We start from the raw sequence: 25,289 nt of genomic DNA on the forward strand, positions 1-25,289 counted from the left end.
GGGCAGATACGAGCGCTTCCACGGCCGGTTCTGCCGTCTTTGCCTTTATCGTCGGGAAGGCATTGAAGTTTTCGATTAACGTTACCATCTCCTTCAAGGGCATTTTAAGTTCACGTTCCTTATGGCCGGACCACCGTTCATTCTTTTTCGTCTGGGCTGTTGCCGAGAACATGGTCATTCTCCCTGTGGCGGTTTCATATGGACTTGTGACAGCGTCCGCATGAGCAAGCTACTGCACCTCTCTTTGAGCACTTACTGTTTCCGGACAACTGATATTTAGAAAAGTTTACGGATTGCTGAGCTGAGCACAGATCTTGGTTGCTTTAGAGTCACTACCCACTTGCTTGAGAGTCCGCTGACTACTGAGACATAGCTGACAATACCGAGTTGAACGGCGTCCGTATGACAAACCGGATGACAGTTTTTGCGAGTCGTTAAAAAGAGCTTAGTCGCACAGCCCGGTTTCGTTGCGCTGGGTAGTATTGAAACATTCGCAGGACATTCCTCCGTTGAACGGCGAAGCGGAAATTGGCAAACTTTTTAAAGGTTAAATTAGGAGTTAGAAGAGCAAGGTTCCGGGATCTGGGGTCCACCGAACACCCCCTCGACAGAGAAATGCGATCTTCCGCCGTCTTCGTGTAACACCTAGAGTCATGATCGATACCAAACCCATCTGTGCCAGCCACGTGTACATCAAGCAAACACTCACTTGGCCTATCATTCTGGAGCCTGGACCTGCCCTTGCTTGGATTCTCGATATACTTCCGGCCTGGACCGAAGGTGGACTTGTCTCGGCAGCAACACAAGACAACTGTAGACTCGTGGATGCTGCCACACCTGAGGCGGGCCGTGCTCCGGTGTTCCAGAGCGCAGCTTCACCGGTTTGTGTTGACGAAAGCACAGCGGCTTGGCGACCTATGAAGTTGCTTTTGACTAGGAAATATCCTGGAGCATCTTCGTCAATAAAGCAACCATGCTTCGATCTACAATCGGCAAGGCGGAAAAAAGGAGGGTTGCGTACGCGTCCAGCGCAGATAGTGGCTTTGGGCATGCGGCCAAGTCAGCGGAAGTGGATTGGTGCAGAAGGAGTGGATATAAGCCAAGAATAAGACAACGGTGGATATCGGGCAGCATATGATGATGCGAGCATGCAAACGTAGGCCGCGATGGAAGCCAAGCCAGATTCCACGTCCCGCCAAGGCCGGGCATTAACGGAGGTCGTCCGTCGCGACACTCTATCCGGCTCTAGACCCGTCGATCGGATCTCTGTTATCTCCACGATGATGATCATTCCATCCTGCACTGCGGAGAACGGGGCAGTGCAAGCGTGGAGATGAGAGCTGCCTGGCTGACGGTCGACGATTGCTCCCAAAGCACGACAGCCTCGCCGCGCTCGCCCATGGCGGCAGCAGTACCACTGCCCCGACTGGCACAGCGTCTGGCAATTGTCATGCAGGCAGCGGTGCAACCTGATGAGGCTGCCTCGACTCAACGACGGAGGCATGCCGAGAGGCGGACGGCGGGAGCTGAAAGGCGGGATGCCGCGGAGCAGAGGTGCAATGTCGCACGCCGGGAAGTTGCACGAGCTTGGCAGAGGCCTCCGGAGCTAGCAATGAAAGGACTGACGGTGGTGACGGGAGACGACGGGAGGCGCTTTCTTGTCTCTGTGGATCCTCTTTCCGTCGCGGTGTGTGCCAAGAGATGCGGAATCTTGTTTTCTTGGCAGCCAAGCCCGCGATGCCTTCCGCTCCTCCCCACCGATTCCCTGTCACGCCTGTCTCGCAGTTGCCCGCGCCCGCCACCACCACCCCCCGTGACGACCAGCGAGCAGTCCGGTGCTCTTTCCGTCGTTATTGGGGCCCCGTTCTTCATTTCGCCATGCCAATGTACGCCGCGTGTTTGGCGATAAAATATCAACGTCAACGTACCGTTCGCAGTGTACAAGCTTACCCACTTCACAGCCACAAAGTTTGGCATCCGCGTTGCGGTCCGCCGGCTTGGCTGGCGCCCGTGTCTCTGCTTTCTCTTGCTTCTGGGCTACACCGCTCCTAGTGCAAAAACGCCATGCTTGGCACCATGGTGATCGATTCGTGCCCGACGCTTCTTGCTGCGCCTTCTGCTATTTTCCCTGAGCTCCAAAGTCAGGAGTTGCCGTCAGGCGCTCTGTTAAATATCTCCCCGCAATATCCCCACGTCGATGCCCCAGGTCTCCTTCCGCTCTGGCCAACATATGTGCCCGGGCCACTTTCTCACCTCGTCCCAACCTTCCATCACGGTCTTCAGTGACCTCATTTTGCCCTCACACCATACCTACCCAAGCCTACCCCTCGTCTCACATTTCCCTCAATTCCCTGGCTTGCACGTTTCACTCTTTGAAATTCCCTCTGTCAAAAATCAAGGATGCCGGCAGTTACCTTTCCCCATGCTGTCCACACGGCTCCTGGACAGCGTGCGGGACGCTCGCCAGGCAGGTCCGAATCGACCGAAAAGGACTCTTCACCTTCTAAGCTTGAGCTTGGGAATGTACAAGGCAACGTCTCGGACACCTCGCTCATTGAGGAAGGCAATTGGCCAACTTCTTGGCGCGCCTGGACCACTCTAATTGCCTGCTTCTTTCTCATGTTCAACAGTTGGGGTCTCGTCAATGCCTATGGAACGTTCGCTTCCTACTACAAGGATGTCTTACTACCTGGACGGGATGCCCTATACTTCAACCTACCAGGGGCTACCGAATGTTTCATGGTGCTGACCCTTTCGGGTCCCGTTGGCCGCCTGTTGGATGCCGCTTATCACCGACAACTTCTGTTCACAGGCTTTTGCATCATTACCCTCAGCTTCTTCATGCTCAGCATCAGTAATGGAAAAGCAGGCATGGGTGACGGTAATGCTGGGCTCATCTGGCTCACGCACGGCTTTCTGGCTGGCCTCGGAATGTCATGCTTGTTCGTTCCCAGTTCAGCAAGTAAGTTGGACATGCCCCGGTACCTATCTCAAAAGGAAAACCCCCTGACAAACATAGTTGCTGCTACGTGGTTCCACAAGAGGAAGAGTTTTGCCATCGGCATTGTCGCGTCAGGTGCTAGCATTTGTAGGTTCCTGAACATTGATTAAAGCACGCAATGGGCCCTCTCTATCCACTTGAAAAAGAATTATGCTAACACAAGCGTTGCAGCTGGCCTTGTGTACCCCATTATGCTCAGGTTTCTTACCACGCAGCTCGGCTTTAATAATGCCGTGCGTGCCGTAGCTGGGCTGATTGGTGCCACCACGCTCTTTTCGTTCTGCTTCGCGACACCGAACCCGACTCATCATCACCGGAAACCAGAGACGTGGCTAAGCAAGCGCGTATGGGTCGATACGGCCGCGTTCAAGTACAAGCCATTTCGATGGCTCGCGGCGGCCATTGCGTTCCTGTTTCTGGGGTTTTACTGTATCTTCTTCAACCTTGAGGAGGTAAACTTGAATTTTCTTTATTCTTGTTGGAGGCCATTGGTGGCTGATACTATGTACAGTGGGCTGCAAATAAAGGTTTCGGCCACAAAACAGGAATGCACCCTCAAAGTCCCAGTGAGGATAGCAGCTCGATCCTCACGCCTGGAATCGCTACGTATTACATGCTTGCGATCATGAATGCCGTGAGCACTCTTGGCCGCATCGGATCCGCTTGGCTTAGCGATCAGTAAGCCACTCGTCTTCCTTGTCTCGGTGAACTGACCAGGCTGACTTCTCCAGCTACGGCGCCATCCGTGTTCACGCCGTCGTCACATTCGTAGCCTCCCTCCTGACCCTCTTCCTCTGGACCTTTGCACCCAGCTTTCCTGGCGCCATTTGCTTCATCGTCTTTTTCGGCATCTTTAGCGGTGCCGTCATCGGCCTGCCTCCCGCCAGTATGGCCTACATCTTGGGCAAATCGCCTCAACAGCAAGCTCGCTTGGGTCAGTGGACTGGCATGATGTACACATCCGCCGGCATTCCATCACTCATCGGGCCCGTTATTGCCGGTCACCTCATCTCCAACTATAATAACTACATCACGGTACAACTGTGGAGCGGAACATGTCTGCTTCTCAGCGCAGGCTGCATGGGCGTCGTCTGGTGGTACAAACACCACGAAGCTGCGGCGGGCCATGACGGACCTGTGTTCACAACTCCATCCGGCCCCGGACTTAGCAAGTCGCAGACGGTTGCTAGTGCAATCAGCACGGATACTTGCCGCTCAGATGTAACAGTTGATAGCCAGATCTCTGAACCAACGCCAGAGCTTGAACCGGCTCAGACTGCAGAGACACGAGACTATCATCACAGAGAAGAGGATAAGACCGAGACTGAGAAGGAAATGGTGTAACCGCAGCCGAACCCTAACACTACATTTTGTTTTTCTTCCGAGTAAGGCGGCTTGGCAAACGTGCTTTTTGCGGCGCCTCAGCTGACGATATGATACCACAAGGGAACGCCACAAGCTGCGAAGCGCGTGCTCCTATGTATTTCTTTGCTTTTTCGCTGCCGCAATGCCGTGCTCACTGCATCGCACCTCGTGGTTGATGCCCAACGGCTGAACCCAACAAGAGGGCGCGGAGCTGAACCGGTATCCAGGTTCCCGGCGTTTTCAGGGGTGTATTGGACCTAACGATTTCCTTTGTCAAGATATAAAACTTGCTAGACAAGGCGGTTGTTTCTTTTTCGTTAGAGCGACAATCGTCTATGATGCTTTCACGAACATCACGGCCGGATCACTGGAGTTGTGGAGTTGGAATGGTGGTTTGATAGGAAAACGTAAGCTCAGATACCATGGCAAAAGTAGCGGAGAATATGCATAGATGACAAGAACTTTGAGATGTTGTTGAAGTAGAGCTGTCTGTACTTTTTGATACACGTATGGATGGGTGAATGGAGCCCGAGAGACTGAGATGAGGCTGTGTGTCTATCACGCTCGCTCTCTCACTGACCCATCGGCGATGGACAAAAGAACGACGTGCAAGGAGCCGTCTTGTCCAGATCAGGATCTCTAATTCGCATATTCAGACACACCCCCTAGCCTCCTACTAGGATTGGTCTGCTGTACCTACCAATCACGCCTTCGATAGTTGGAGATAGCTTTAACTTAAGACTCACGTAGTGCTGAGTAGTGCCCTTGGACGCGCAGATGATAGAGGAGGCGAGGAGTTGTATACGTACGAATGTGAAAGTATATAAGAGTGTGAGAGTACTCTCCGAGGGTACGTAGGTACAAGATACGTGGGGACGGAACTACTCCATAAGGGTACGAGGATAAAAACATATATAGATACGAGTGTATTCCAAGAGGGCATGAATACAGAATTTTTGAAAAGGTAGGAAGCAATTCATGTACATGTACAGGTGCAATCTACATGGGATGAGCAAAACAGCTTGAAAGGGTGTCGTCCAGGCCGTCTCTATATATACCGGTACATCCCTATACATACACGCCTTTATTCTAACACGATCCCTAATACCCTACCCGGTAAGGTCTGCTTTGCAAACACCCTCACGCGGTTCAGCATTTAGCCTCGGAAAACAGTGCAGCAAAAAACAAAGTAGAGAGGGAAAACCTTCCCCGCACCCAAGCCACCGCGCAGCAGCTGAGTGAATAAACCAGGTCTTACTTGCAGCGTCCAGATGGCGCCACGCGTAAAAAGCAGGAGCTTGAACTTCAATCTTAAGGGGTCTGGCCTGGCCTGGTGCTACACGGTAGGCTGTACCGACCGGCTGTATGAGTAGCTGCGAGGTCAGGCGTGCTTGGGTGGGGATATTGGCCGGAGGCGGGTGAGCACCATGCTGGCTTTATAATATGGGACCATTGAATGGTCTGGACCGGGCCGCAGAGCCGCAGGACTGTGCTGTCACTGAATTCTGATAGTGGCTAGGCATGTACGAGTAGACGGGTAGGCGGGAGAAGTCCGCTAACCGCATCGTCCTCGTAGTTACCCAACTCTCGGCTGGCTTCTCTTCCTCCCCGATAACAATCCACTCATAGCAATGAAGCGCATGGTGCCGACTAACCGGGCCACTTTCCTAAACAAGCGCCGTAAGCATCCCTATCGGAAATCATGCACATGACCATAGAAATCCCTTCGATCTTATGATAGTACTATATGCTGGCTTCTATCGCGTTAGCACGTCCCGTCTTGACCGCAAGCGGTCTTACACAAAGGCCGAAATCCCGGCATTCGAACGTTCCAGGCCAGCGCCTGAGGGACAGGTTTTTCCAATGATGAGGCTGCCACAAAGGGGATGCTCATCATCAGCAACAAACAGTGATGACGACCAACACCATCCCGCCATAACAACAAAACACCAAATCAACCACCAACAGCTGCAATGGAAGCCGAATGAGTCAAGCACCGTGAGGTCTGTCGCCCTCGGACATCTGTCCTTCGGACCAGGGGAATTCTTCCAGCCATCGTTTTGACACTATGCACTGTTAATCTTCCAGCTATTCAACCAGTTATGTCCTTCACGGAAAGACAAGGGAGTGTGCAGCATGGCGATGTGGAACGGCGAGCCCCATGTAGCCATGTCGAGAAGAAGAGGTCAAATTCCTATATAATGCCAAAATAGAACGCGAGGATTCCGTCGCGCCTCCTATTGTGTATTTGAATGATGAAGACCAGAAGAGAGGCAAAAATGTCAGCTTGTTGGTATGGCGGCTCCGGAGTTTCTGAAAACGGCACCGGCCCGAGGGCACATAGAAACGAACGCCAACAACTACTGACTTTGGCAATCACCGCGAGCATGGCGTGGCGATCATCTGCATCAACGCCAGACACTGGCGATATTCGGCATCATCGCGATGCAGTGCGCCACTGTCTGTAAGGTACAGGCATGGCCATCTTCTGCGGTTAGTTAGCTCTTTGGCCGTTTTGTCCCTTTCTTTTTTTCCCTATCTTGTCGACTTTTCCCCCTCTTTGTACGAATCCAAGCTTCTGCCCCAAATTCCGAGAAACTTCTCCTCTGCTTTAACCTGGTCCCGCTTGACACCCGTTAGGCGGTAGTGCGGCTACTTGACCACCCCTCTCTGGGCTTCAGTGACTAAGATGGGCATTGGCAGAAATATAGAAAACAGACAACTTAGCTATATTAAAAGCATTTTTGCCCTTCTCGACCCTCCAATGGCTCCACGCGCACAATAATCCTCAAATTAAGACTAGTAGCTAGTACACACAAAAAACGACGTTACCATAATGGCCCGGTTGATATGCAAAAAACGGCCAGAATCAATCTCTTGATTCCGCCCAAACGTTTCTTTCCTCTGTGCTGCTCAAAGACGACGGCCCTATGCTACACACCCAGCTCTAAATCCCACCACGACACCATCACGTGCCTCCAGACCTAGTGCTAACCCACCCACCAACCACTGGCATATGGATTCGTGCCTGATCGTCTATCTGTAGAAGTCGAACTTGTCGGCGTCGCCGCCCACGCCCTTGACCTGCGCCGAGTACGCGTCCTCCAGATCGGTTTGGATGATGTTGTACCTGTTCTTCCGGACAGCGCGCAGACCGGCCTCCTGCATGATGGCTGCGATAATGGCACCCGACAATGGCTCGTTGCGCACAATGAGGGAGTCGAGATCGACCTCCGGCGACAGGCTCATCTTCGACGCGATCGTCGTGAAGATGAGACGGCGTTCGCGGCGATCGCGCAGCGACGGGAACTCAATCTTCCTGTCCAGACGACCCGGACGCAGCAGCGCGGGGTCCAGCGTGTCGGCGCGGTTCGTCGCCATGATGACCTTGACGTTGCTGGTCTGGTCGAAACCGTCCATCTGGTTCAGCAGTTCCAGCAGGATACGCTGGACTTCTCTGTCGGCACCGGTCTGGGCGTCGAAACGTTTGGTAGCAATGGCATCGATTTCGTCGATGAAGATGATCGAGGGCGAGTTCTCGCGGGCCATGCGGAAGACGTCGCGCACCATGCGCGGACCTTCACCGAGGTACTTTTGCACGAATTCGGAGCCGACGACGCGGATGAAGGAAGCAGTAGTGCTGTTGGCGACGGCCTTGACAAGCATGGTCTTGCCGGTACCCGGGGGACCGTAGAGCAGGACACCGCGCGGGGGATCGATACCGATTTGCTTGTACAGGTCAAAGTGCGTCAGGGGAAGCTCGACGGCCTCGCGAATCTCCTGTTTCTGCATGTCCAGACCACCAACGTCGGCGTACGTGACGTCGGGCTTCTCATCCGCGCCCAGCATGGCTATCGACGAGTCGGCCTCGGGAGGAAGAATGTCTACCAGGGCATTCGAATGCCTGTGCAGCGCGACGGACGAAGAAGGCTTGAGAAGTTCGCGGTCGAGAGTGGAAAGGATGCGGACGACATAGTTGGAGCCTGTCGAAGACTGTACGATGCCGGTGCTGTCTCCATGTCAATTCAAGCTCTTGCTACGCGACGACACGGCGGCTTACTTTTGATCTATCGCCTCCATGAACTGGCCGATGACGAGAGGCACGCTCTGGATGCGCTTGATCTCCTCCTGCGCGCGCACCAGCTCCCTCTTCAGACTCCTGCGATGCCGTCAGTCAGCGCATATTCAGCAACGACGGCGGCGGCAATGACGCACCTCTGCTCATCCTTGATGTACTCCTCCTGCAGGTTGATGTACTCCAGCTGGCGCTGCAGCTTCTTGAAGGTCGAGTATTCGTCGTTGCCGTCGGTGGAGAAGCCCTCTAGCGAGTCGATGTCGGGTATGGATGAGGGAAGCTGCTTCTTGTGAGGTGGCAGCTGGTTGGCCGGGTTCTGGACGGCGGCGTCGGCCATGGCGGGGAGGGGAAAGACGGATGGAGAGGTGGGCGATGGGCGGTCGATGTGGGCGTCGAGGCGAGGCGAGGACGCGGAGAGATGGGGCAAGTGTTGGGTAGGGTGTTGGTGGTGGTGGGTATGGAAGGCGGGAGCTCGATTGATGAGGCTTGAGCTCCTGCTCGCTGTTGCCGCCGCCGACACCGACAAGCAGCCGCGTCACGTGGGTAATGCCTCAGGCCTCACATTAATGAATCCTCGTCCTCGTCCTCGTCCTCGTCGCCCTCGGCCTCGCAGTCCTCCCTCCCCCATACGGATCATCGTCCCCAAGCACCGACCGCGGGCGCATGTCTCACCTGGCGATCCTGCGGCGACAAGGTCGGCGGGCGGAGACGATAATGGCGCAATAGCGTTGCCTCTACTGGATGATTCGTGTGTCACTCGTCCGTCGCAGCTCCCGGCGGAGAGAGGTGCTCGAGAACTAGCAGCAACCGCAGCACATCCGCATCCGCATCCCTGCTCCCCTCCCCTCCCTCACCCTACTCTCTCCCACTACTCGTACTGCTCGCCCTGAAGCCCGCGTGAAGTGCCCAGTGTCTGTCGTTGTTGCGTCGAAGCCGGGGCAGAGCTGCTCGCTAAGCAGCCATGGATTTCAGCCTTGGCCCCGGGGCCAGACAACCCGCTCTCTGCTGTTCCATCAAGTCACCCACCCGCACACGCCCACACCCCCTCCCCCCCCTCCCCAATCAAGCCATCGTCCTCCGCGCTGAGCCTTAGTAAGTCGTGCCTAGATCCTCCCCCCAGATGTCCTGCTGCCCCATGGGGACGACGGCCCTGTTGCTGTTGCTGTCGCCGTCGCGTCGGTCGCCTGCGCCCGCCCCAGCCGCGACTGCGCTCACCGCATCCCGATCGGCTCGTCTGTCGCGCGTCGCGGCTCGTCGAGCTTGCGAGGGCCGTTGGCACGCGTCGCTTTGATGGCCGTGGTGATGAGCTGCTGACGCTGCTGCCCAGGTAGACGGATGGACGCGTTCACGCAATGAACTTCGACGCCCTCTCCGCAAGCAATGGCTTCCTCGACGGCTCGGCGAATGCGCTCATGGATCCGTCCATGTTCAATGCGAATAGCCTCGACCTGAACCAGTTCCAAAACCCCCAACTCCAGCAGCAGCGCCTGCAGAACGGCTCTGTGCGCCATGCCTCGCCCGCCGCCTTCCAGAACCCGTCATCGTTCCAGGTCAATCCGCTCGTCCCTTCCAAGCGCCCGCGGCCCTCTGAGGATGCGGCCAGCGCATCGCCCAGGCAGGCGCCTGGCAACATGAGTCTTTCAAGGTCGCAGACGCCGCAGCAGATGGGCTTTCCCCAGGGCGGCTTCCAAGGCGGCCAACAGGGCCTGCAGGCGCCGAATCCCTACCAACACCTGCAGCACGCAGGCTCCGCGAATGCCACGCCCTCTCCTACCATGCAGAACCAGCAGTTTCGCCCTCCGCCACCCGCCCACAGAATGCAGACAATGTCGCCGAACCCCTTCCCTCAGCAGCAGAATATGGGCATGTCCCCTACGCCCGATCAGGCTAGTCGCGTCAACACACCCCAGAATCCCGCCATGGCGCAAATGGCTGCCATGAATATGATGCAGGGATCGCCGACGACGCAAGGCTTTAATCAGAATTTCGGCATGACGCCGGGAATGACCGCCGGAGGATTTAATGGATCGATGCCCGTCCAGCCCGTCGCTCTTTCCCAAAATCTCCAAGCGCGCCAGGCCGACGCGCAGCGCATGTATCAAATGCGCTTGCAACAGCAGCAGCAGCAAATCGCAGCGAACAACTTGGCGGCGCGGCAACAAGCGGCGGGCGGTATGAACATGCTAGGGTCGTCGGGACAGCAGATGAACCCCGCCATGGCCATGGCTGGGGGAATGCGACCGAATCAAGGACAGATGCCTATGGGCAACGCGAACGCCTCCCAAGAACCGGCCTTTTTGAAGAACGTCCACGCGTTGATGCAACAGCAGGGGATGCCTTTTAATCCGCAGCCCACTGTCTGCATGCGACCCGTCAATTTAATGCAGTTATATTTTACGGTAATGAGACACAAGGGTTCGAGGAATGTCACGCACAACAATGGCTGGGCGACAATATCGCAGATGATTGGGATCCCGCCGCAACAGTTTCCGTCGGCTGGGAATGAGCTGAGGATGGTTTATGAGCAAAATCTGCTGCCATACGAGACGGCTTATTTGCAACGGCAACGACAGAGGGAACAGCAGCAGCGGATGGCGGGATTAGGTGGCGCGCCACAGGCTTCGCCTATCAAGTCGATGCCCAACAACCAGCAGGATCTCCAAGCGCAGCAACAGCAATATCTTCAGAAACTGCAGCAGCGCGCAGCGCTCTCGTCATCACAGCCCCCAATGGGCGAATCCACGCCCTTGCGAAATAATTCCGTGCCTTCTGCCAATGGATGGGGCACGCCGCAACCAGACAATTCTGCAGGGCCGCAGGATGCGTTGGCACAACACCGGAAGAGTATGAGTCGACAACTTGAGTCCACGCCGCAGCCTCAACAGCCTGGTGCATTCCCCACGCCTTCACCTGGGCCAGGTGAGAAGCCGATGGACCAGATGGCCAAACCGGTCCCAAGCGACATGAACGCGGTCAATGGTGCTCCGTCCATGGATAACAAGGTGGTGCTGTCGAGCGAGTACAAGCCCAAGCTTCGCAAGCTGATTGATACGCACGGGGGCATCCTCGTCGACGATCACGGAAATGTTGGCGAGAGGCTCGCGAAACTGAAACCGGAAGTCCCCAGCGTGGATGAGATGGGTGTGATCGACATGCGCGCGATCAGCATGTGCCTCCAGTCCGGTCTCCACGCAGAGGTCAGGTATGCGCTCGACGTGTTGGTGCGCTTGTCGCATGAGCCCCGTTTACATCTGGAGCTGGAGAAGTGCGACGACTTGATCGACGCGATAGTGGACTGCGCCGAGGAGCAGGTCGAAACTTTGGCGGATGATGCCGCGGAGGTGTCAGACATTCTAGATCTCACTCCGTATGAGGAGGTGGTCAGGAACTGCCGCGTGGAGGTGGAATCGCTGCGAGAGTATCCAGAGTTTGGCACTCCGGGCTACGACCTCGATCGGGCTGCCGACCGCCTCATTGCCCTCACCACCATCCTCCGCAATCTGTCCTTCTTCGAGTCCAACCACTTCCTGCTGTCGAGCGCGACCGTCATCAAGTTCCTCTCAAACGCCGTCCGTCTGATGGGAACGCGCGTCATGTTGCTCCGCAGCAACGTCAACATGGTGGATTTCATGAAGGACATAATCACCTTCCTCTCCAATACCTCGGACAAGATCGAGCTGCCGTCGCGCGAGGACGCGGTCAACATTCTACATTTCCTACTCGCTTTTGCGCCTAGTCCTGCTCCGAACGCCAACTCACCTCTCCGCTTCACGCCCTACCACCCCTCAGTACATCGCTACCTTCCCTCAGCCGTCGACTGCCTAGCGAAGCTCCTCGCTCGCGACGACCCAAACCGCCACTACTACCGCCAGATCTTTGCCTCGGACATCATCTCTGCCCCGCCGTACGACCTCCTCACGCGCGCCTTCGCTCTCGCCATTTCCGTCGTTCCCGATCAGACGCGCGGCCACCAGATGCGCATCGCGGACGCGCGCAAGCCTTACCTCACGCAAGGCATGCTCGCGGCCGACATTCTCGCAGGAATGGCGCCAAATGCAGACGCGGGTGTTGCGCGGGCATGGCTGGAAGCCGAAGACGGCTGGGCCAAGAGTCTGGTGCGGCTGTGCACCTTCCTGGCGACGGCAGACAAGACACCACTTGCGCCGCCGCCGGGTCCGCCAGGACGCATGGCGCCACGGCCACAGCTGGGGCTCGACGACCAGGGGTACGGACTCATCACGCACCGGGCGCTGGCGATGCTGAAGAAGCTGGGCGAGAAGAGCATGAGCGACGAGGAGCGGCGAGAGCGCAAGCTGAACGTCGACTGTCTGCCCAAGACAGAGATGCTGCTCGGCGCGCTATATACGCAGAACGTGGACGCGGTGGCGCTGAAGCGCATGTGTGCGTTTGCGGGGCTGAATGGGTGAGGAGGCCGTGACTGGCTGGGTACCTACCTAGGCACTTGTCTGGCCTGGCTGGGAGTGGGTTGTGGTTTGGGGTTTGTGGGGCTGGCGGGGCGTGCGTGCGTGCGTGCGTGGATGGCTTGGCGAGTAAAGGTGGTTGGCGGGCGACTGCTTTGCTTTTGCCTGCTTTGGCTGGCTGGCTGGGCTTGATTTACTCCTAGCGTTTTGAATCACACGTACCTCCAGACGTTGTTGGCTAGCTCGGTCAGGGGTCTCTCTCTTGCCTGTGGCTGCGGCTCCCTTTGAGGCACTGCTGCTGCTGCTGCCGCACTGGCGAGACTCGCGGCTTCGCGGCATCATGGCGTGTGGTGGCGTTGAGTTTAGCCCTGCGGCCTGGAGGCGTGGGTATAGCAGCGACGGCGGCGGCAGCAGCAGCACAAGGACGAACAGAAGAACAGACAGGCGTAGGAGTACGGGCGGGCCGAAGGAAGCCTGGTTATTTTTTAATTCCTGCTTCTTCGACCTGTCTGTCTATCTATCTCCTCTCGTCATCTCGCCTCAGTCTCCTACCTACCTAGGTATGCAAAGACGTATCACGCAAAACGAGAGGATACGAGACGAGGCAACGCAACGCAACGCCATCCGGCTTCTTCTTCTCCTCCTTTTCCTGCCCGGCTGCGTCGCGCCCCGCCGCGTTGCGTCCTATACCTACCATCCGTCCGTCCATGCGCTCTCCTCTCCTCATCTCATCTCATCTCATCGCCTACCTCCGTCACATACGCGCTTCATATCACGCCATATCACGGCACGGCACGCCCGCATTTTGTGTAATACCTATCTACCTATCTACATACATACATGCAAAAGAGAAAAACTGGGTGGGACGGCGTTTATTGTTTTCGGGGGGTTTGCGTGTTTTGGTTGGCACCTCTCTCCATCTGTCTGGCTCTGCGGTTTGCGTGCGCGTGGTGGGGAGAGAGGACTGGACGGAGGAGGATGTTTGTGTATGCATAGATAGCTTGGTACGTTACGGCACGGTACGGTAGGGTACGATATTCTGACGTTTTTTCTTGGTTGTTACGTGCTTAGCTCGTTTCGTTGATTGGGTGTTGTGTTGTGTGATGTGTAGTCAACCCATGAGAAAGCGTGGTGATGCAGAACGGTGGTGTGGGGCGTTGATGCAAGACAGTGCCGGAGAAGGTTGATGAAGACCAGCGTTGGACATGTTCTATCTACATTATGTGGCAATGGTGTGGCAGCATGGAAGGAAGTTCCCCGCAAGGATCGACGGCTAGCGAGATCATCAGCCTCGCATCATCAAACACTTCCACCTACCAATCTTCCCTCCCTCACCACAACACAACCCCAACAAACCAAACCGCCAACCCAAGCCAATGCCACACATCGAACTGCTCCCCCACACCGGGCCCGGCGCCATTGCCCCCGCCCCCGGCTGGGCCTACGTCCCCGACACCGGCTACGACCCCAGCAAAGCCGCCATCAACCCCACGGCACGCAAGCGCACCGCCGCGCACGCGCACACGGCCGCCGCCGCCGCCGCAGCAGCCGCAGTCGCAGCCGGCAGCGGCGGTTATAGTGGTGGAGGGGGGACAGACCACCTCTCGGCGCGGCAGCAGTCGCAGCTGGCCAAGCGCCTGGCCGAGCTCGACCGCGACAACCACAAGGACGTCGCGCTGCCGACGGGGCGGGGGAGCGCCAGCGCAAGCAGCGGCGCTGGAGGAGTAACGCCCCGTGAGCGCGCGGGCAAGAAGCTCACGCCCGCCGTGCGCAAGATTCTCATCTCCGGCCGCACGTTTGCGCACTGGTTGGCGGACGAGGAGGCGTTGGCTGCGCAGCGCCAGAGCAGTGGTGGTGGTGCGAGTGCGCGCTCCCCGCCGCCGCCGTCGTCGTCGGTGGGGTCGCCTGCGCTGAGCGGTGGTGGTGGCGGAATCGGAGGCACGATTGTTGTTGCTGGCGGAGTCAGCAGCGGGCGCGTCACCAAGCGGGGAAAGGCCTCGAAGCGCGGCAGCACCGCAGCAGCAGCAGCAGCAACAACAACAGCAACAACAACAACAACAACAACAACAACAGCCACAGCCACAGCCACCGCCGCCGCCGCCGCAGCAGCAGCAGCAGCGCTCGCCTCACCCAGCAGCACGCCCAACACGCCAGACACACCAGCAGCACCCCCGGGCACCTCCTCGACCACCACGGACAACGAGCCAGAACCAGACACGCCCCTCCTCGCGCGGCCCGCACACCTGCCCCTCGCCCCGCCCTCCGCGCACACCCTGCGCACCCAGCTCAGCCTCCCCGCCCTCCCGTACGCGGCCGCGCGCGCGCAGCCACCAGCAACAGGGGCCGGCCCGCCGCCGCCGCGCCGCCGCTTCTGCGACATCTGCGGCTACTGGGGCCGCGTCGCGTGCTTGCGGTGCGGCGCCGCGCGCGTGTGCGGGCTCGAGTGCAAGCGCGCGCACGATGAGACGGCGTGCTTGCGGTTTGGGTAGCGGGGGAAGGGGGGTTGTTGTTTTTGTTCTGTTTTGTTATGATATCCTGGGTAGGGGTGTAGTTAGTGGTGGGGGGTAAGGATGGGGATGGGCTATGTACCTATGAGGAGGGTTCGAAGTGTATGAATACCTGTAAAGTGCCTGCCTACGCATGCATGCATGGTACATACATACCATCCCATCCCTTTTGTCTCAATCGCACAAGCAAGCACTTCATCACTCACTCACTCATCAATCGATCAAACCCCCATCTCGATTTCCCTCCAGTCCAGTCCTGCCTATTCCCCCTCACTCTATCCGTCGTCATTTCGCATCATTTCTTTTCCAGCTGAGCCTCCATCTCCCCATCCATCCTCGCCAACGGCGCCGCACTTGCTTCATCTTCGTCTTCATCAACATCATCCGTCCACCCATCCATCCATCGTCTGGTATCCCATACCGCCTCCACCCTAAATATCCACCCCCCACCTTCTTTCCTCCACGCAGAGCAGAACCAGAATAGAAAACAGAACACACACGCATCAAGCCTGTCATGACACGCCCAGGCTCGCAATCTCGCCCATTTCGCTGCGCGCCTCGCCGCCCAGCCGGTATGTCGCCTTCCAGCGCATGCGCACCGCCGCCCCGCTGCCCCGCGGCACCCCGAGCAGGCGCACCGTCTGCGCAATGCCTTGCTGCTGGTGCGGCGCCAGCGTGAGGCCCGACTGCGGCTCGAGGCGGAGCTGGTAGCTCTGTTGCGGGTGTGTGAGTTAGTTGATGTACGTGTGTGTGTGTGTGTGTGTGTGTGTGTGTGTGTGTGTGCGGATGGGTGGGACTGAAAGAGAGGAATATTACGAATAACGGAAATCTTACCTTGTGCACTGCAAGCTGAATCTCCAGCCCACTAATCGGCTGCGCCGTGTTGTTCGAGATGCGCGACTGGATGAGAAGCACATCGTCCGACTGGCGCGAAACCGTAAACTCGTCGCGAATCGCCGTGTTGATGGCCGTCAGCGTGTGCGGCTGGTTCGGCAAAGCCGACGAAAAGCTCCATTCGTCGTCGTCGCTGGCGGCGGCAACAGCGGGGGCAGGAGGAGGAGCGGCCACAGCGGCAGGAGCTGCGAGCGGCGGCGTGGGCGTGGCGGCACCCGACCCCGCCAGGTCGAACAGTGAGCCCGACGCGGGCCGCGCCGACTGCTGGAACTGGAAGGGCGAGCCACCGCGCAGAGCGGGCGACGAGAGCGCCGCGAACGGATCGGCGGCGGGCTTCGCGGGCTGCGGCTGCTGGGCTAGTTGTTGCGGGGGAGGCGTGAACATCGAGGGCTGCGGCGGCGGAGTTGCTTGCGCGGGTATCGAGAAGCCGCCGAGGCCGCCGAACGGGTCGTAGTTGGGCTTGGGGGTCGTCGACTGCTGCTGCTGCGGGGCCGCGCCCACCGACTGCAGCAGATCTTGCGACGCCGGCTGCTGCGGCTGCATGGCCGAGCCGTTCGCAGGACTTCCCAGCGAGATGCCGCCGCCGAAACTGTCGCCGCCGAGGTTCAGGCCGAGCAGGTCGTCCTCCAATGCGTTGCCCTTGGGTGCCGGTGCGCTGGAGCTGGATTCCGGCTGGGCGGCAGCAGCAGGCGCTGACTCCTCTTCCGGTCCACCAAAGTCGATCAGCGACAGCTCGTTGTTGGCGCCTCTCGAGACGCCCGCACCGCTGGTACCAAGAGTGCCCTTCGGGATCTTCGCCGCGCCTTCCACGTCGCCCTTTTTAATCAGCTTGTACCTCTCGAGCGTCCGGTGTATGCTGTCATTGATCTCGAACAGCTTGGCCACTGCCTCGTGATCGTCAGACTCCTCCTCGCACATCTTTTGGATCTTAGGCTGCGCGCTCGCCAGCGCGTTCGCAAGTTCCTGTCGCGCTGTTAGCAATTCGAGTATCCTCCACAATTGACGCGTCAGCCAAGCGCACCTCGAAGACGTCTCCCTCTTGAATCTTATCGCCCGCTTGATGCTTCTGCAGCATGTCCTCCAGCAGCTTGGCCTTTTGCTGTATCTTGCCAACCTCCTCCGCAGCCTTGGCTCGGTAGTCGGTCTTGTTTCTCGTGTCGAAGCCGGCCATGATCTTCATGAGCCGGTTGGCTTCCTGCAGGTCGTGCGGGGTGCCTCTCCGGATGAGCTCCTGCAGCTTGGCGGATTGGGCTGCCTTTTCCTCCTCCTCCATTTCCTCGGCGGACCTGAGGTTCTGCCAGGCTGTCAGCATGCGGCCCAGAGCGCGCCCAGCGTCATACGTACATCGCTCGGGTTCAGCACGGCGGCGTCCTCGCGGCGGACGGCGGGGAAGGTGTAGCCCTTGTAGCTGAGCAGGCGGTGCATGTCGCGGATGAAGCCTAGGTCCTCCTTGTAGCGTGACGTCTGGCAGATGGTGCAGCGCCATTCCTCGATCAGCTCGAGGATCTTGGCCATGACGCGCGAGCCATGAACAGGCGGGCGCTCGGGGAAGCGGCGGACCAGCTCGTTGAGGAACTCCTTTGTGCTGATCTGCAGGTGGAAGGGGTAGCCGCAGTTCTTGACGCAGATGTCGAGCAGATTGAGGGCGAGCATCGAGATGTTGGGATTGCGCGAGTTGACGTGGGAGACGATGGCCATGGCGGCCTCGCGCGGAGCGTTGCCCTTTTTCTGATTGATGAGCTCGGCAATCTCGATGTTGAGGGCGAGATTTGGCTCAAAGTTCTGGGGATCGCAGGCATTCATGATGTAGCGCTGCAATGGGGTCATGGAGGGCTCGGCGAAACCGCCGAAGCGGTCCCGCGTAGCCATTCGCGCCGATGCTGCCTCCACGGTGGTGGAGAGACGGGAGGAAGGGGGCGGGACGGGAAGGGAGCTGAAGCGCCGGATGCGAGGGTTGATCGGAGTAGATGCGTGTTGTTGTGGTTTAGGTGTAGCGTTAGTGTAGCCTTGGACCGTCCGGGGATGAGCGCGGCGGGGGGGCTTTACCCTGCCCTGTGCAAGGGGCAACATTTATCAACCATTGCTCCACACAAATCTACAACACACAACCACCACCATGGTCCGCCACAAAAAAGACAACTTTTCCTCGCGCGGAAAGAAATTCTCAAACCCCCCGCGCAACCGCGGCCCTCGCAACCCCGAAGACGGCGAAGACTCTGGCCGCGCCACCCGTCCGCCCTTCAAGGCCGCCGCCTGGGATCTCGGTCACTGCGATGCCAAGCGCTGCTCGGGCAAGCGCCTCATGCGCCTCGGCCTGATGCGCGAGTTGCATGTCGGCCAGAAGTTTGCCGGCGTCGTCGTGTCGTGAGTACCTCGCCACAGACACGCGAACCCCACCTGACAGACTTATTCTTCAGACCCAAGGCCAAAAAGGTCGTGTCGCCCGCCGATCGCGAGCTCTGCGAGCAGTACGGCGCCGCCGTCGTCGAGGCCTCGTGGAACCGCATCGACGAGGTGCCGTTCGGGCGCATCGGTGGCAAGTGCGAGCGCCTGCTGCCGTACCTCGTCGCCGCGAACCAGACCAACTACGGACGCCCGTGGCGACTAAACTGCGTCGAGGCCCTGGCGGCCTGCTACTACATCTGCGGGCACGCCGAGTGGGCCGAGGAGATCCTGTCGTCCTTTTCGTACGGCGACGCGTTTCTCGAGATTAACGGCGCGCTGCTGAAGCGCTACGCAGCTTGCGCGGACGAGGTTGAGATCCAGAAGGCCGAGGACGAATGGCTGGAGAAGATCGAGCGCGAGTACAACAAGAGCCGAGAGGACAAGGACACGCGCGGCGAGGACGATGCTTGGAAGGGCGGCAACATGAACAGGCGAGCCATTGACGACTCGGACGAGGAGGACTCGGAGGATGACGAAGACGGCGAGGGCAAGAAAAAGAAAAAGGAAGGCTCGGAGGCGGAGGACGACGATGACGAAGAGGAGGAAGACAGAGATCCCTACGGCCTGCCGCCCTCCGACTCGGACGACGAGGAAGAAATGGCTGAGCTGCGCCGGCGCGTGCTCGCCTCAAAACCCTTCGCCAACCCAGCGCCAGACACGAAGAAGGAGCCAGAGCGGATAGCGCGAACGGAGCCACCGCCGCCGCCGCAGCTGCAGGAGGACTCAGACGCCGAGTCGGGCTCGGACATTGACGGCATGGACGACGAGTTCGACAGCATCATCAACGCCACGCCCGTGACGGACCGCACGGGCATCGCCAAGAAAGAGCGCCAGAAGCAGATGGACGTCGAGTACAGCGCGACGTTTTCGCGCACGGTGGTGAACGCGCCGAAGAAGTGGTAGAGAGGAGGTAGATGCGGAGGCGACTGCTATTTATTGAATCTATGATGATTATGATAGCCACGAAGCAAGTCTTGCTGATGCGCGCGCTCAAAGCAGGCACATCGGTAAGAAGAACGGATTTTCCGCGTAAATGCTGCTTTGTAATGGTTCTTGCACACCGAGATAAGAGGGTGATTCTTCAATTTGGCTAGGTATTGACACACAAAGTGACATCGAAGCGCAGCCTCCACAACCATCTAAGAAGTAACCTGTAGGGAGCATTTCAAAGACACTGCAACCATACTTAGACACCTCTCTGACTCAAGTTGATACATAAATCCAAGGCGACGCGACATACTCCCAGTTCTACAGAACACCACTCCCTACGAGTATGAGCAAGAATTCCTACCCTTTGCCGCCACCTGAGGGATTCACACAACTGGCCGTATATATAGTATCCCCTACCTCTGCTCCACCAACGCCGCCACAACGAGGGAGAAAACGTTGCTACCTCCGAGGTTAATCTCGATTGTCGAGGCACTTGCGCGCGCGTGGCGTGCATCTTGGATGGGTAGCAAAAGCCAACACGGACGGACGTGGTCGGCATCGACGCGGCACCTACACTATGCAGTGTCAATGCTACGTGCGTGCTCCCCTTGGGCTCAGGAGTCCCCTGTGCTCTCACCGGCAAGCAGTTCCTTTCCTCGCAAGAGATGAAGTCTCCATCACGGCATCCGGACTCACCCCATCCATGCCAACGCCAACGCCAACGCCAACCCCACAAAGATTCTCGAAGAAGTCAGAAGATCGACGTCACCCACCACCGTTCGGCAAACCACGCAAACCATGCACAACGGCACGCAACCACCTAGCTAAGAACTCATACATATACATACATACACATATACGTACAAGAACCTCCTACAGTCTCCCCTTATCACCATCAAACATCTTCCAATGCGCTCTCTCAGGGCGCTCCAGGAACCAAGATGAACCACCAAGGCGAAAATTCTGTTCGATTTCAATATCAGCGCTGCGGCTGTACCTTTTGTTGATGCAGCTCCGGAGGGTGCTTTGCTGATCTTGTGCGCTAGGGCGGTGGTGTTGTTGTTCGTCGTCGCTGTTTGCGGGTGATGGTGGACAGGGGTTTGGTGCTCTTGGTTGATGATGTTGATGATGATGACGATGTGCAGAAGGCCGAACCATACGCCTCAGTCTGATGGCTCAGTGCGGTTGATCCTTGCGGACTTTGCAAGCCACACGGCCTCGACGCGAGGCGGACAGTTTTGTCGTAGCCATCGACAGCTTCGCGGCATGGTTCTCACGGTAAGCAGTGCTGTTGTGTTGAGCACACCAGATTATCTCAAAACATTCATTGCAAAGCACCAGTTTCATGTAACCGCCATTCATTGCCTTAGCAAAAGTCATGTATCTCACAAAGCCAGTGAGCTATCTAGTTGTGCGTACGCGTGTGCGAGTGCCATCTCCATCAGAAGAACTATGCTCCCTTTCTCAGAAGTTGTTGTAGAAGCATTTCGCTGCGAGACGCTTGTAACTGAAGACGAAAGAAGGAAAGAAAGAAAGAAGACATGACAAGCACAGACGCCTCCATCCATCCCTCCATTCATCCATTCATTCATCCAGCAAATCAATTCCCTCCCCTTTCTTTCTTCTTCCCTCCTCTCTTTCTTTGCTCAAGCCTGCCTGAACCGAATAAAGGCGCCTTGCCTTGTCTGTCTAGAGCACAGCCCCAACAAAGCCCGTCAAGCCCGCCAGCGCCACGACAGCGCTGAGAGCAACGTTCGCGCTCGCGCCAGCATTGGTCTTCGCGGGTTCCGGCGCTTCCGTCCTGCGCGCCAGCTGCGCCGCCGGGATCGCGGTGGCGTCTTCATTGTCGTAGTAGCTGGTGTTGATCTTTGTGTCGTCGTCGTCGTCGTCGTCGTTGCCATAGTAGCTGGTGTTGGTCTCCTTGTTGTTGTCGTCGTCGTCATTGTCATAGTAGCCGGTGTTGGTCTCTTTATCATCGTCATAGTCACAAGAGCCAGTGTGGATCTCTGTGAAGTCCATGATGCTGTTGGAGAAAACCGGCGTGGGAGCGGCGTTGGCGGTGAAAGTGGTCGACGTGCGAACTGGCACCGTTGTCATAGAGATGCTATCATCCATGCCCTGCAACTCAGTCTCACGCTTCTCCATTTGCATCTTCGACACCTCGTCGCTGTCGGCAATGCTTCCGTCCTCCCCGCCATTCCACTGGTACCAGCGCATGCTGCGAATCTCCCAGTACGCTTCCTTGAACGCCTCCGGGTTGTTGATGACATACTCCTGGCACGTCGACGAGCCCGTCTTGGCCGCGCACCCTTCCTGCCAGATGTGGGGTTGGCCAGCCCACTCGCCGCAGAAGTCCGTGTTTAGCACGATGCGGTGCATCTGGAAGTGGCGTTCAAAGTCGCAGCCGGAGCCTTTAAAGTGCGCCTGCGGGTCGCCCCACCTAGAGTCGTCCGTGCTGGGCAGCTTCAACGCTCCCTTGCCATAGACGGCCGGAGCCGCATTCGATTTGGCGTAGAGACTGGTCTGGTTCGGCGTTGGGGCGAACGCGGTCCGAAGCATTGGGTGCAGGTCCTGCCTGCGCTTGTGCGGGAAGAAGAAGATCTTGATGCCATCGGTCGTCCACTCCATAGCGAAGATTCCGCCGCCGTTCTTGTTGAACGCCGGGCCGTACGTGGGCGCGTAGACAGCGTCACTAGAGTCGCTGTCCTCGTCCTCCTCTTCGTCCTCGTCATACCTGGGAGTGAGCTTGCGGGGATTCTGCGGCGCCTCAAACTGGCAGCCCATGTTAGCGGACTGGCCCGGAGCCTTGACATCGCAGTTCGCAGTAGTGAGGTTGCCCGTGAATCTGACCCCGGAGGGTTTGAAGTTGGTGCCGGGAGTGTTGGTAATACCTCCACCGCCGCCGCTGTAGCTGTTCTGGCCGTCGATGGTACAGCCAGAGCTCGTATGCAGCGTCATGAGATTCTGTTTCTGGATGTTGACGCCCTCGATGATGTCGATCTCGCCGTGGTTAGGCCAGGTGCCGGAGCCCAGCGTCCACAGCGCGGGCCACACGCCGCAGATGCCGCCCGGCATGTGTTTGACGTCCACGACGAGGAGGCCCTTCTGGTAAGACGTCTTGCTCTCGAGACGGACGGCCGCGCGCCCGTTGGGAGAAACGTTCTCATAGTCGACGTCAATGATGGACGACTCTTCGGTCGTCGTGATGAGGCCTAGACGCTCTGCGTTCTCGCGGCTTTGGTATCTCACGGTGCCGCCGGTAGGATCACCTTCGGTGAAGAAGTCGAACTTGTTGAAGAAGGTGCGCGGGGCATAGTCGTCGACGAGGACGTACTCGGCGGAGGCGCCCCAAGCGAATACCGCAATGGCTAGCACTGCGGAGAGACGAGGCATGTTGCGTCTCGTAAAAAGAAGGTAGTAGTGTGTGAACAATGAGCAAATGAACGAATATACGTTGGTGTTTTGAGCTCGTGGGGAGGGGGCGGGGGAAGCTCAGGACTATATACCCCGGAGCAGGTGAGAGTTGGGCAGGGAATTCACAACAATGAATTGATTCGAGCCCTCAAGGTGGCGTACCGAAGTGAACGAGTATTGACTGACCCATTGTTTCAGGCCATTGTGCTGCGCAAAAACAGTAACAGCTCCTTTGCCCCATTGATCGCCATGAAAGGCCGGCTGCACCTCATGGGCGCCACGCGGCTGGTTGATGGAGGTGTCTAGATGCAGCGAGTGTTTGCAGCATAGTTCGGCGACCTAAGCTGAGATAAGAGACAGCATCACAGAAAGCGTGCTCTCGTGATGTTATCATTACACTGCAGTAAGCAAAAGAGGAAGTGCAAAGGTCAACAGCAGAACATGGTACAAGAGTGTAGTCATCAGAGACATTTAGGTAGTGGGCATGGCGGGGTCGTGGGGAAAAAGGCAAAAAGTCAGGCGAACCCTATAAACCCGCCTATGGAAGGTTTCCCCAGCGAGTCACCGCTGTGGTCCGACGCACGACTGCGCCTTTGATGGCCTAGCAATCTTGGAACGGAACACCGAAGAGCTTACAAGGATATCTAGAACCCAACCCCCAGACCGACGCTGTATTCACTCGCGCTCACTAGGCAGAAATTGAAACGGGCGCAGAGACCTTATAGGCGGCTGATCAAGTCCACTCTAAAACGGGTCAGGGCCTTACAAGATAGTCGCACCTGAGTTGGCTTCAGTCACGTCGGGTTCCCCACTGTGGTTAACAGCCGTCGCCGTCACTCGGATTCGAACATACCCCCAAGGTCGTCACCTTATAAGGGTAATTAGAAACCGAAACCACTGGGCCAGAGGCCCAATCCCCCGGAGGATGAAAGAAACGTTCGCTGTTGCGTTTATATGGTGGTGCCCTCGCTCTAGCGGCCCCTCCTGCAGCTATCGCTTTGCGCGCCAACAATGCCCACCCTATAGCTCTTACCTTGGTGTTGCAATGCGGCCGCAAGCCCGTGAGGCGCAACGTCACTCAACGAGTGTCGCGATCGTGAGGCAGCTGCTCGCCACTGACAGTCATCTCATGGTGTTGATGTTCTGACGCTGCCCGACGCCGTCACCCACGACAGGACACCTACATTTAGCCACGTCGCTGCGCCCGCCACACTGCTTCAATAAATAAACTTGGTGTTGTAGACGCTGCCCACTTGCGCATCTCAACCAAGCGTGGTGTTGAATCTGCCTCACGCAACCTTCTGCTCCACGAATCCCTTGCTCTTTACTGCGTTGCACCACTAATTCCCCCAAACTCGTAGCAAATGAATTTGCGCCCGCCTCGACGCCCATATATCCTCGCGTGGCGCCCGCGCAGGTGGTATTGTGAGCAACACACGCGCAGCGTTATGAATCCAGTAAATACTATACCAACCACAAGCAATACCAACAAGCATTTGACATCGCAACCGGTGCATACACTGTCTGTTGGCATCATTGCGTGGGCTTCGTGAAAGATTCGAAGTTGAGGTGAGGTGAGGGGCGGTGAAGTTCCCCGGACCCGCTCGCAGAAATCCGGGGAAACTGCTACACGTGACGACCTCTCTACCGAACCACCACGGAACCATATCTACTAGCCCGTATACGTACCAAGATCTTGGGTACCCAATAAATATTCCCGAGCACCGGAAAACCCGCTCTTCTACTCCCCTACCTATGACTGGCTACCAGTAACAACACCGTCACATCACCCCTCATCAACTCGCATAACCAAGGTGCTACACATCTTTGATTATTACCAGAGCCCAGAACAAGGCCCACTCAACTAGTAAGCTGAATTACCGCGCAAAAGCACAAGCCCAATTTCACCACTGGCATGATATCGTTGTCCGTTTTCCGTGCGAGAGGGCCAACAGAAAAATGCCCCTCACAGCCCCCATGTTTTTTATCTCGGCTCAACTGCCGCCCGGGCCTTGCGCGGCGTACAGATCCTCCGTCTTCGGCGGTAAAAGAAAGAGAAACCAGGAGGGAAAAGAGAAGAAAGGAACATTAAGCAGATTGAGAAAGATAACATGTGCTTCCATGTCGATGAACGCAAATTCGCTTCTCTTTCCTTTTGGTTCGCGGAACCAAACTAGAGAATGCACGCATCCGTGACTTTTTTGTTTGTCGTATGTGTTGCTGTGTGTTGAGATAAA

The 25,289-nt window shown here is 57.4% G+C and overlaps 14 protein-coding genes across 14 annotated transcripts; 9 read left to right on the plus strand and 5 right to left on the minus strand.

Annotated features, from left to right (window-relative positions):
* Nucleotides 1–319: 319 nt before the first annotated feature.
* Nucleotides 320–1,192, minus strand: K452DRAFT_145133 (uncharacterized protein). Its single transcript, XM_033535468.1, has one exon. It carries the CDS (start codon nucleotides 1,049–1,051, stop codon nucleotides 560–562), a length of 492 nt encoding a protein of 163 aa, XP_033400369.1. The 5' UTR covers nucleotides 1,052–1,192; the 3' UTR covers nucleotides 320–559.
* Nucleotides 1,193–2,155, plus strand: K452DRAFT_145202 (uncharacterized protein). The gene has a single exon (XM_033535469.1). It carries the CDS (start codon nucleotides 1,334–1,336, stop codon nucleotides 1,907–1,909), a length of 576 nt encoding a protein of 191 aa, XP_033400370.1. The 5' UTR covers nucleotides 1,193–1,333; the 3' UTR covers nucleotides 1,910–2,155.
* K452DRAFT_145203 (uncharacterized protein) lies at nucleotides 2,156–4,522 on the plus strand. The gene is made up of 5 exons (XM_033535470.1): nucleotides 2,156–2,962; nucleotides 3,020–3,088; nucleotides 3,173–3,453; nucleotides 3,513–3,679; nucleotides 3,733–4,522. Exons 1-5 carry the CDS (start codon nucleotides 2,401–2,403, stop codon nucleotides 4,343–4,345), a joined length of 1,692 nt encoding a protein of 563 aa, XP_033400371.1. The 5' UTR covers nucleotides 2,156–2,400; the 3' UTR covers nucleotides 4,346–4,522.
* Nucleotides 4,523–7,095: 2,573 nt separating this feature from the next.
* On the minus strand, nucleotides 7,096–8,876 carry K452DRAFT_266657 (uncharacterized protein). Its single transcript, XM_033538800.1, has 3 exons — nucleotides 8,582–8,876; nucleotides 8,427–8,525; nucleotides 7,096–8,375 (listed from the first exon to the last, which is right to left on the minus strand). Exons 1-3 carry the CDS (start codon nucleotides 8,776–8,778, stop codon nucleotides 7,403–7,405), a joined length of 1,269 nt encoding a protein of 422 aa, XP_033400372.1. The 5' UTR covers nucleotides 8,779–8,876; the 3' UTR covers nucleotides 7,096–7,402.
* Nucleotides 8,877–9,445: 569 nt separating this feature from the next.
* K452DRAFT_145266 (uncharacterized protein) lies at nucleotides 9,446–13,035 on the plus strand. Its single transcript, XM_033535471.1, has 2 exons — nucleotides 9,446–9,533; nucleotides 9,769–13,035. The coding sequence occupies exon 2, from the start codon at nucleotides 9,794–9,796 to the stop codon at nucleotides 12,866–12,868; it is 3,075 nt and encodes a 1,024-aa protein (XP_033400373.1). The 5' UTR covers nucleotides 9,446–9,533; nucleotides 9,769–9,793; the 3' UTR covers nucleotides 12,869–13,035.
* On the plus strand, nucleotides 13,036–14,085 carry K452DRAFT_145281 (uncharacterized protein). Its single transcript, XM_033535474.1, has one exon. It carries the CDS (start codon nucleotides 13,203–13,205, stop codon nucleotides 13,860–13,862), a length of 660 nt encoding a protein of 219 aa, XP_033400374.1. The 5' UTR covers nucleotides 13,036–13,202; the 3' UTR covers nucleotides 13,863–14,085.
* Nucleotides 14,062–15,359, plus strand: K452DRAFT_316610 (uncharacterized protein). Its single transcript, XM_033543984.1, has one exon. It carries the CDS (start codon nucleotides 14,239–14,241, stop codon nucleotides 15,349–15,351), a length of 1,113 nt encoding a protein of 370 aa, XP_033400375.1. The 5' UTR covers nucleotides 14,062–14,238; the 3' UTR covers nucleotides 15,352–15,359.
* Nucleotides 15,360–15,430: 71 nt separating this feature from the next.
* On the plus strand, nucleotides 15,431–15,842 carry K452DRAFT_145279 (uncharacterized protein). The gene has a single exon (XM_033535473.1). It carries the CDS (start codon nucleotides 15,511–15,513, stop codon nucleotides 15,802–15,804), a length of 294 nt encoding a protein of 97 aa, XP_033400376.1. The 5' UTR covers nucleotides 15,431–15,510; the 3' UTR covers nucleotides 15,805–15,842.
* A 39-nt stretch (nucleotides 15,843–15,881) lies between these two features.
* Nucleotides 15,882–18,132, minus strand: K452DRAFT_325174 (uncharacterized protein; the record flags this gene model as incomplete). The annotated part of the gene is made up of 4 exons (XM_033544759.1): nucleotides 15,882–16,082; nucleotides 16,204–17,226; nucleotides 17,285–17,557; nucleotides 17,608–18,132. 4 exons carry the CDS (start codon nucleotides 18,130–18,132, stop codon nucleotides 15,882–15,884), a joined length of 2,022 nt encoding a protein of 673 aa, XP_033400377.1.
* A 73-nt stretch (nucleotides 18,133–18,205) lies between these two features.
* On the plus strand, nucleotides 18,206–19,624 carry K452DRAFT_145272 (uncharacterized protein). Its single transcript, XM_033535472.1, has 2 exons — nucleotides 18,206–18,627; nucleotides 18,681–19,624. Exons 1-2 carry the CDS (start codon nucleotides 18,380–18,382, stop codon nucleotides 19,609–19,611), a joined length of 1,179 nt encoding a protein of 392 aa, XP_033400378.1. The 5' UTR covers nucleotides 18,206–18,379; the 3' UTR covers nucleotides 19,612–19,624.
* Nucleotides 19,625–20,048: 424 nt separating this feature from the next.
* On the plus strand, nucleotides 20,049–20,737 carry K452DRAFT_145303 (uncharacterized protein). Its single transcript, XM_033535475.1, has one exon. The coding sequence runs from the start codon at nucleotides 20,216–20,218 to the stop codon at nucleotides 20,669–20,671; it is 456 nt and encodes a 151-aa protein (XP_033400379.1). The 5' UTR covers nucleotides 20,049–20,215; the 3' UTR covers nucleotides 20,672–20,737.
* Nucleotides 20,738–21,827: 1,090 nt separating this feature from the next.
* Nucleotides 21,828–23,031, minus strand: K452DRAFT_266669 (glycoside hydrolase family 16 protein; the record flags this gene model as incomplete). Its single annotated transcript, XM_033538801.1, has 2 exons — nucleotides 21,828–22,093; nucleotides 22,184–23,031. Coding segments are annotated over 2 exons (1,113 nt in total), but the record flags the coding sequence as incomplete, so codon positions are not given.
* Nucleotides 23,032–24,354: 1,323 nt separating this feature from the next.
* Nucleotides 24,355–24,930, minus strand: K452DRAFT_145323 (uncharacterized protein). Its single transcript, XM_033535477.1, has one exon. It carries the CDS (start codon nucleotides 24,717–24,719, stop codon nucleotides 24,393–24,395), a length of 327 nt encoding a protein of 108 aa, XP_033400381.1. The 5' UTR covers nucleotides 24,720–24,930; the 3' UTR covers nucleotides 24,355–24,392.
* K452DRAFT_145314 (uncharacterized protein) lies at nucleotides 24,866–25,279 on the plus strand. Its single transcript, XM_033535476.1, has one exon. It carries the CDS (start codon nucleotides 25,012–25,014, stop codon nucleotides 25,246–25,248), a length of 237 nt encoding a protein of 78 aa, XP_033400382.1. The 5' UTR covers nucleotides 24,866–25,011; the 3' UTR covers nucleotides 25,249–25,279.
* Nucleotides 25,280–25,289: the final 10 nt, after the last annotated feature.

Source organism: Aplosporella prunicola, assembly GCF_010093885.1.
Source record: "Aplosporella prunicola CBS 121167 unplaced genomic scaffold K452scaffold_6, whole genome shotgun sequence".
NCBI classification, from domain to species: domain Eukaryota; kingdom Fungi; phylum Ascomycota; class Dothideomycetes; order Botryosphaeriales; family Aplosporellaceae; genus Aplosporella; species Aplosporella prunicola.

Coding starts and splice junctions, on each gene's coding strand:
- K452DRAFT_145133 (XM_033535468.1), bottom strand. CDS start 1,051: ATGCCCAAAGCCACTATCTGCGCTGGACGCGTACGCAACCCTCCTTTT.
- K452DRAFT_145202 (XM_033535469.1), top strand. CDS start 1,334: ATGAGAGCTGCCTGGCTGACGGTCGACGATTGCTCCCAAAGCACGACA.
- K452DRAFT_145203 (XM_033535470.1), top strand. CDS start 2,401: ATGCCGGCAGTTACCTTTCCCCATGCTGTCCACACGGCTCCTGGACAG. Junction 3,454..3,512: donor TCTTCTTCAACCTTGAGGAG/GTAAACTTGAAT, acceptor TACTATGTACAG/TGGGCTGCAAATAAAGGTTT. Junction 3,680..3,732: donor TCCGCTTGGCTTAGCGATCA/GTAAGCCACTCG, acceptor TGACTTCTCCAG/CTACGGCGCCATCCGTGTTC.
- K452DRAFT_266657 (XM_033538800.1), bottom strand. CDS start 8,778: ATGGCCGACGCCGCCGTCCAGAACCCGGCCAACCAGCTGCCACCTCAC. Junction 8,526..8,581: donor TACATCAAGGATGAGCAGAG/GTGCGTCATTGC, acceptor ACGGCATCGCAG/GAGTCTGAAGAGGGAGCTGG. Junction 8,376..8,426: donor ATGGAGGCGATAGATCAAAA/GTAAGCCGCCGT, acceptor ACATGGAGACAG/CACCGGCATCGTACAGTCTT.
- K452DRAFT_145266 (XM_033535471.1), top strand. CDS start 9,794: ATGAACTTCGACGCCCTCTCCGCAAGCAATGGCTTCCTCGACGGCTCG.
- K452DRAFT_145281 (XM_033535474.1), top strand. CDS start 13,203: ATGGCGTGTGGTGGCGTTGAGTTTAGCCCTGCGGCCTGGAGGCGTGGG.
- K452DRAFT_316610 (XM_033543984.1), top strand. CDS start 14,239: ATGCCACACATCGAACTGCTCCCCCACACCGGGCCCGGCGCCATTGCC.
- K452DRAFT_145279 (XM_033535473.1), top strand. CDS start 15,511: ATGGTACATACATACCATCCCATCCCTTTTGTCTCAATCGCACAAGCA.
- K452DRAFT_145272 (XM_033535472.1), top strand. CDS start 18,380: ATGGTCCGCCACAAAAAAGACAACTTTTCCTCGCGCGGAAAGAAATTC. Junction 18,628..18,680: donor TTTGCCGGCGTCGTCGTGTC/GTGAGTACCTCG, acceptor CTTATTCTTCAG/ACCCAAGGCCAAAAAGGTCG.
- K452DRAFT_145303 (XM_033535475.1), top strand. CDS start 20,216: ATGCAGTGTCAATGCTACGTGCGTGCTCCCCTTGGGCTCAGGAGTCCC.
- K452DRAFT_145323 (XM_033535477.1), bottom strand. CDS start 24,719: ATGGTTCCGTGGTGGTTCGGTAGAGAGGTCGTCACGTGTAGCAGTTTC.
- K452DRAFT_145314 (XM_033535476.1), top strand. CDS start 25,012: ATGCCCCTCACAGCCCCCATGTTTTTTATCTCGGCTCAACTGCCGCCC.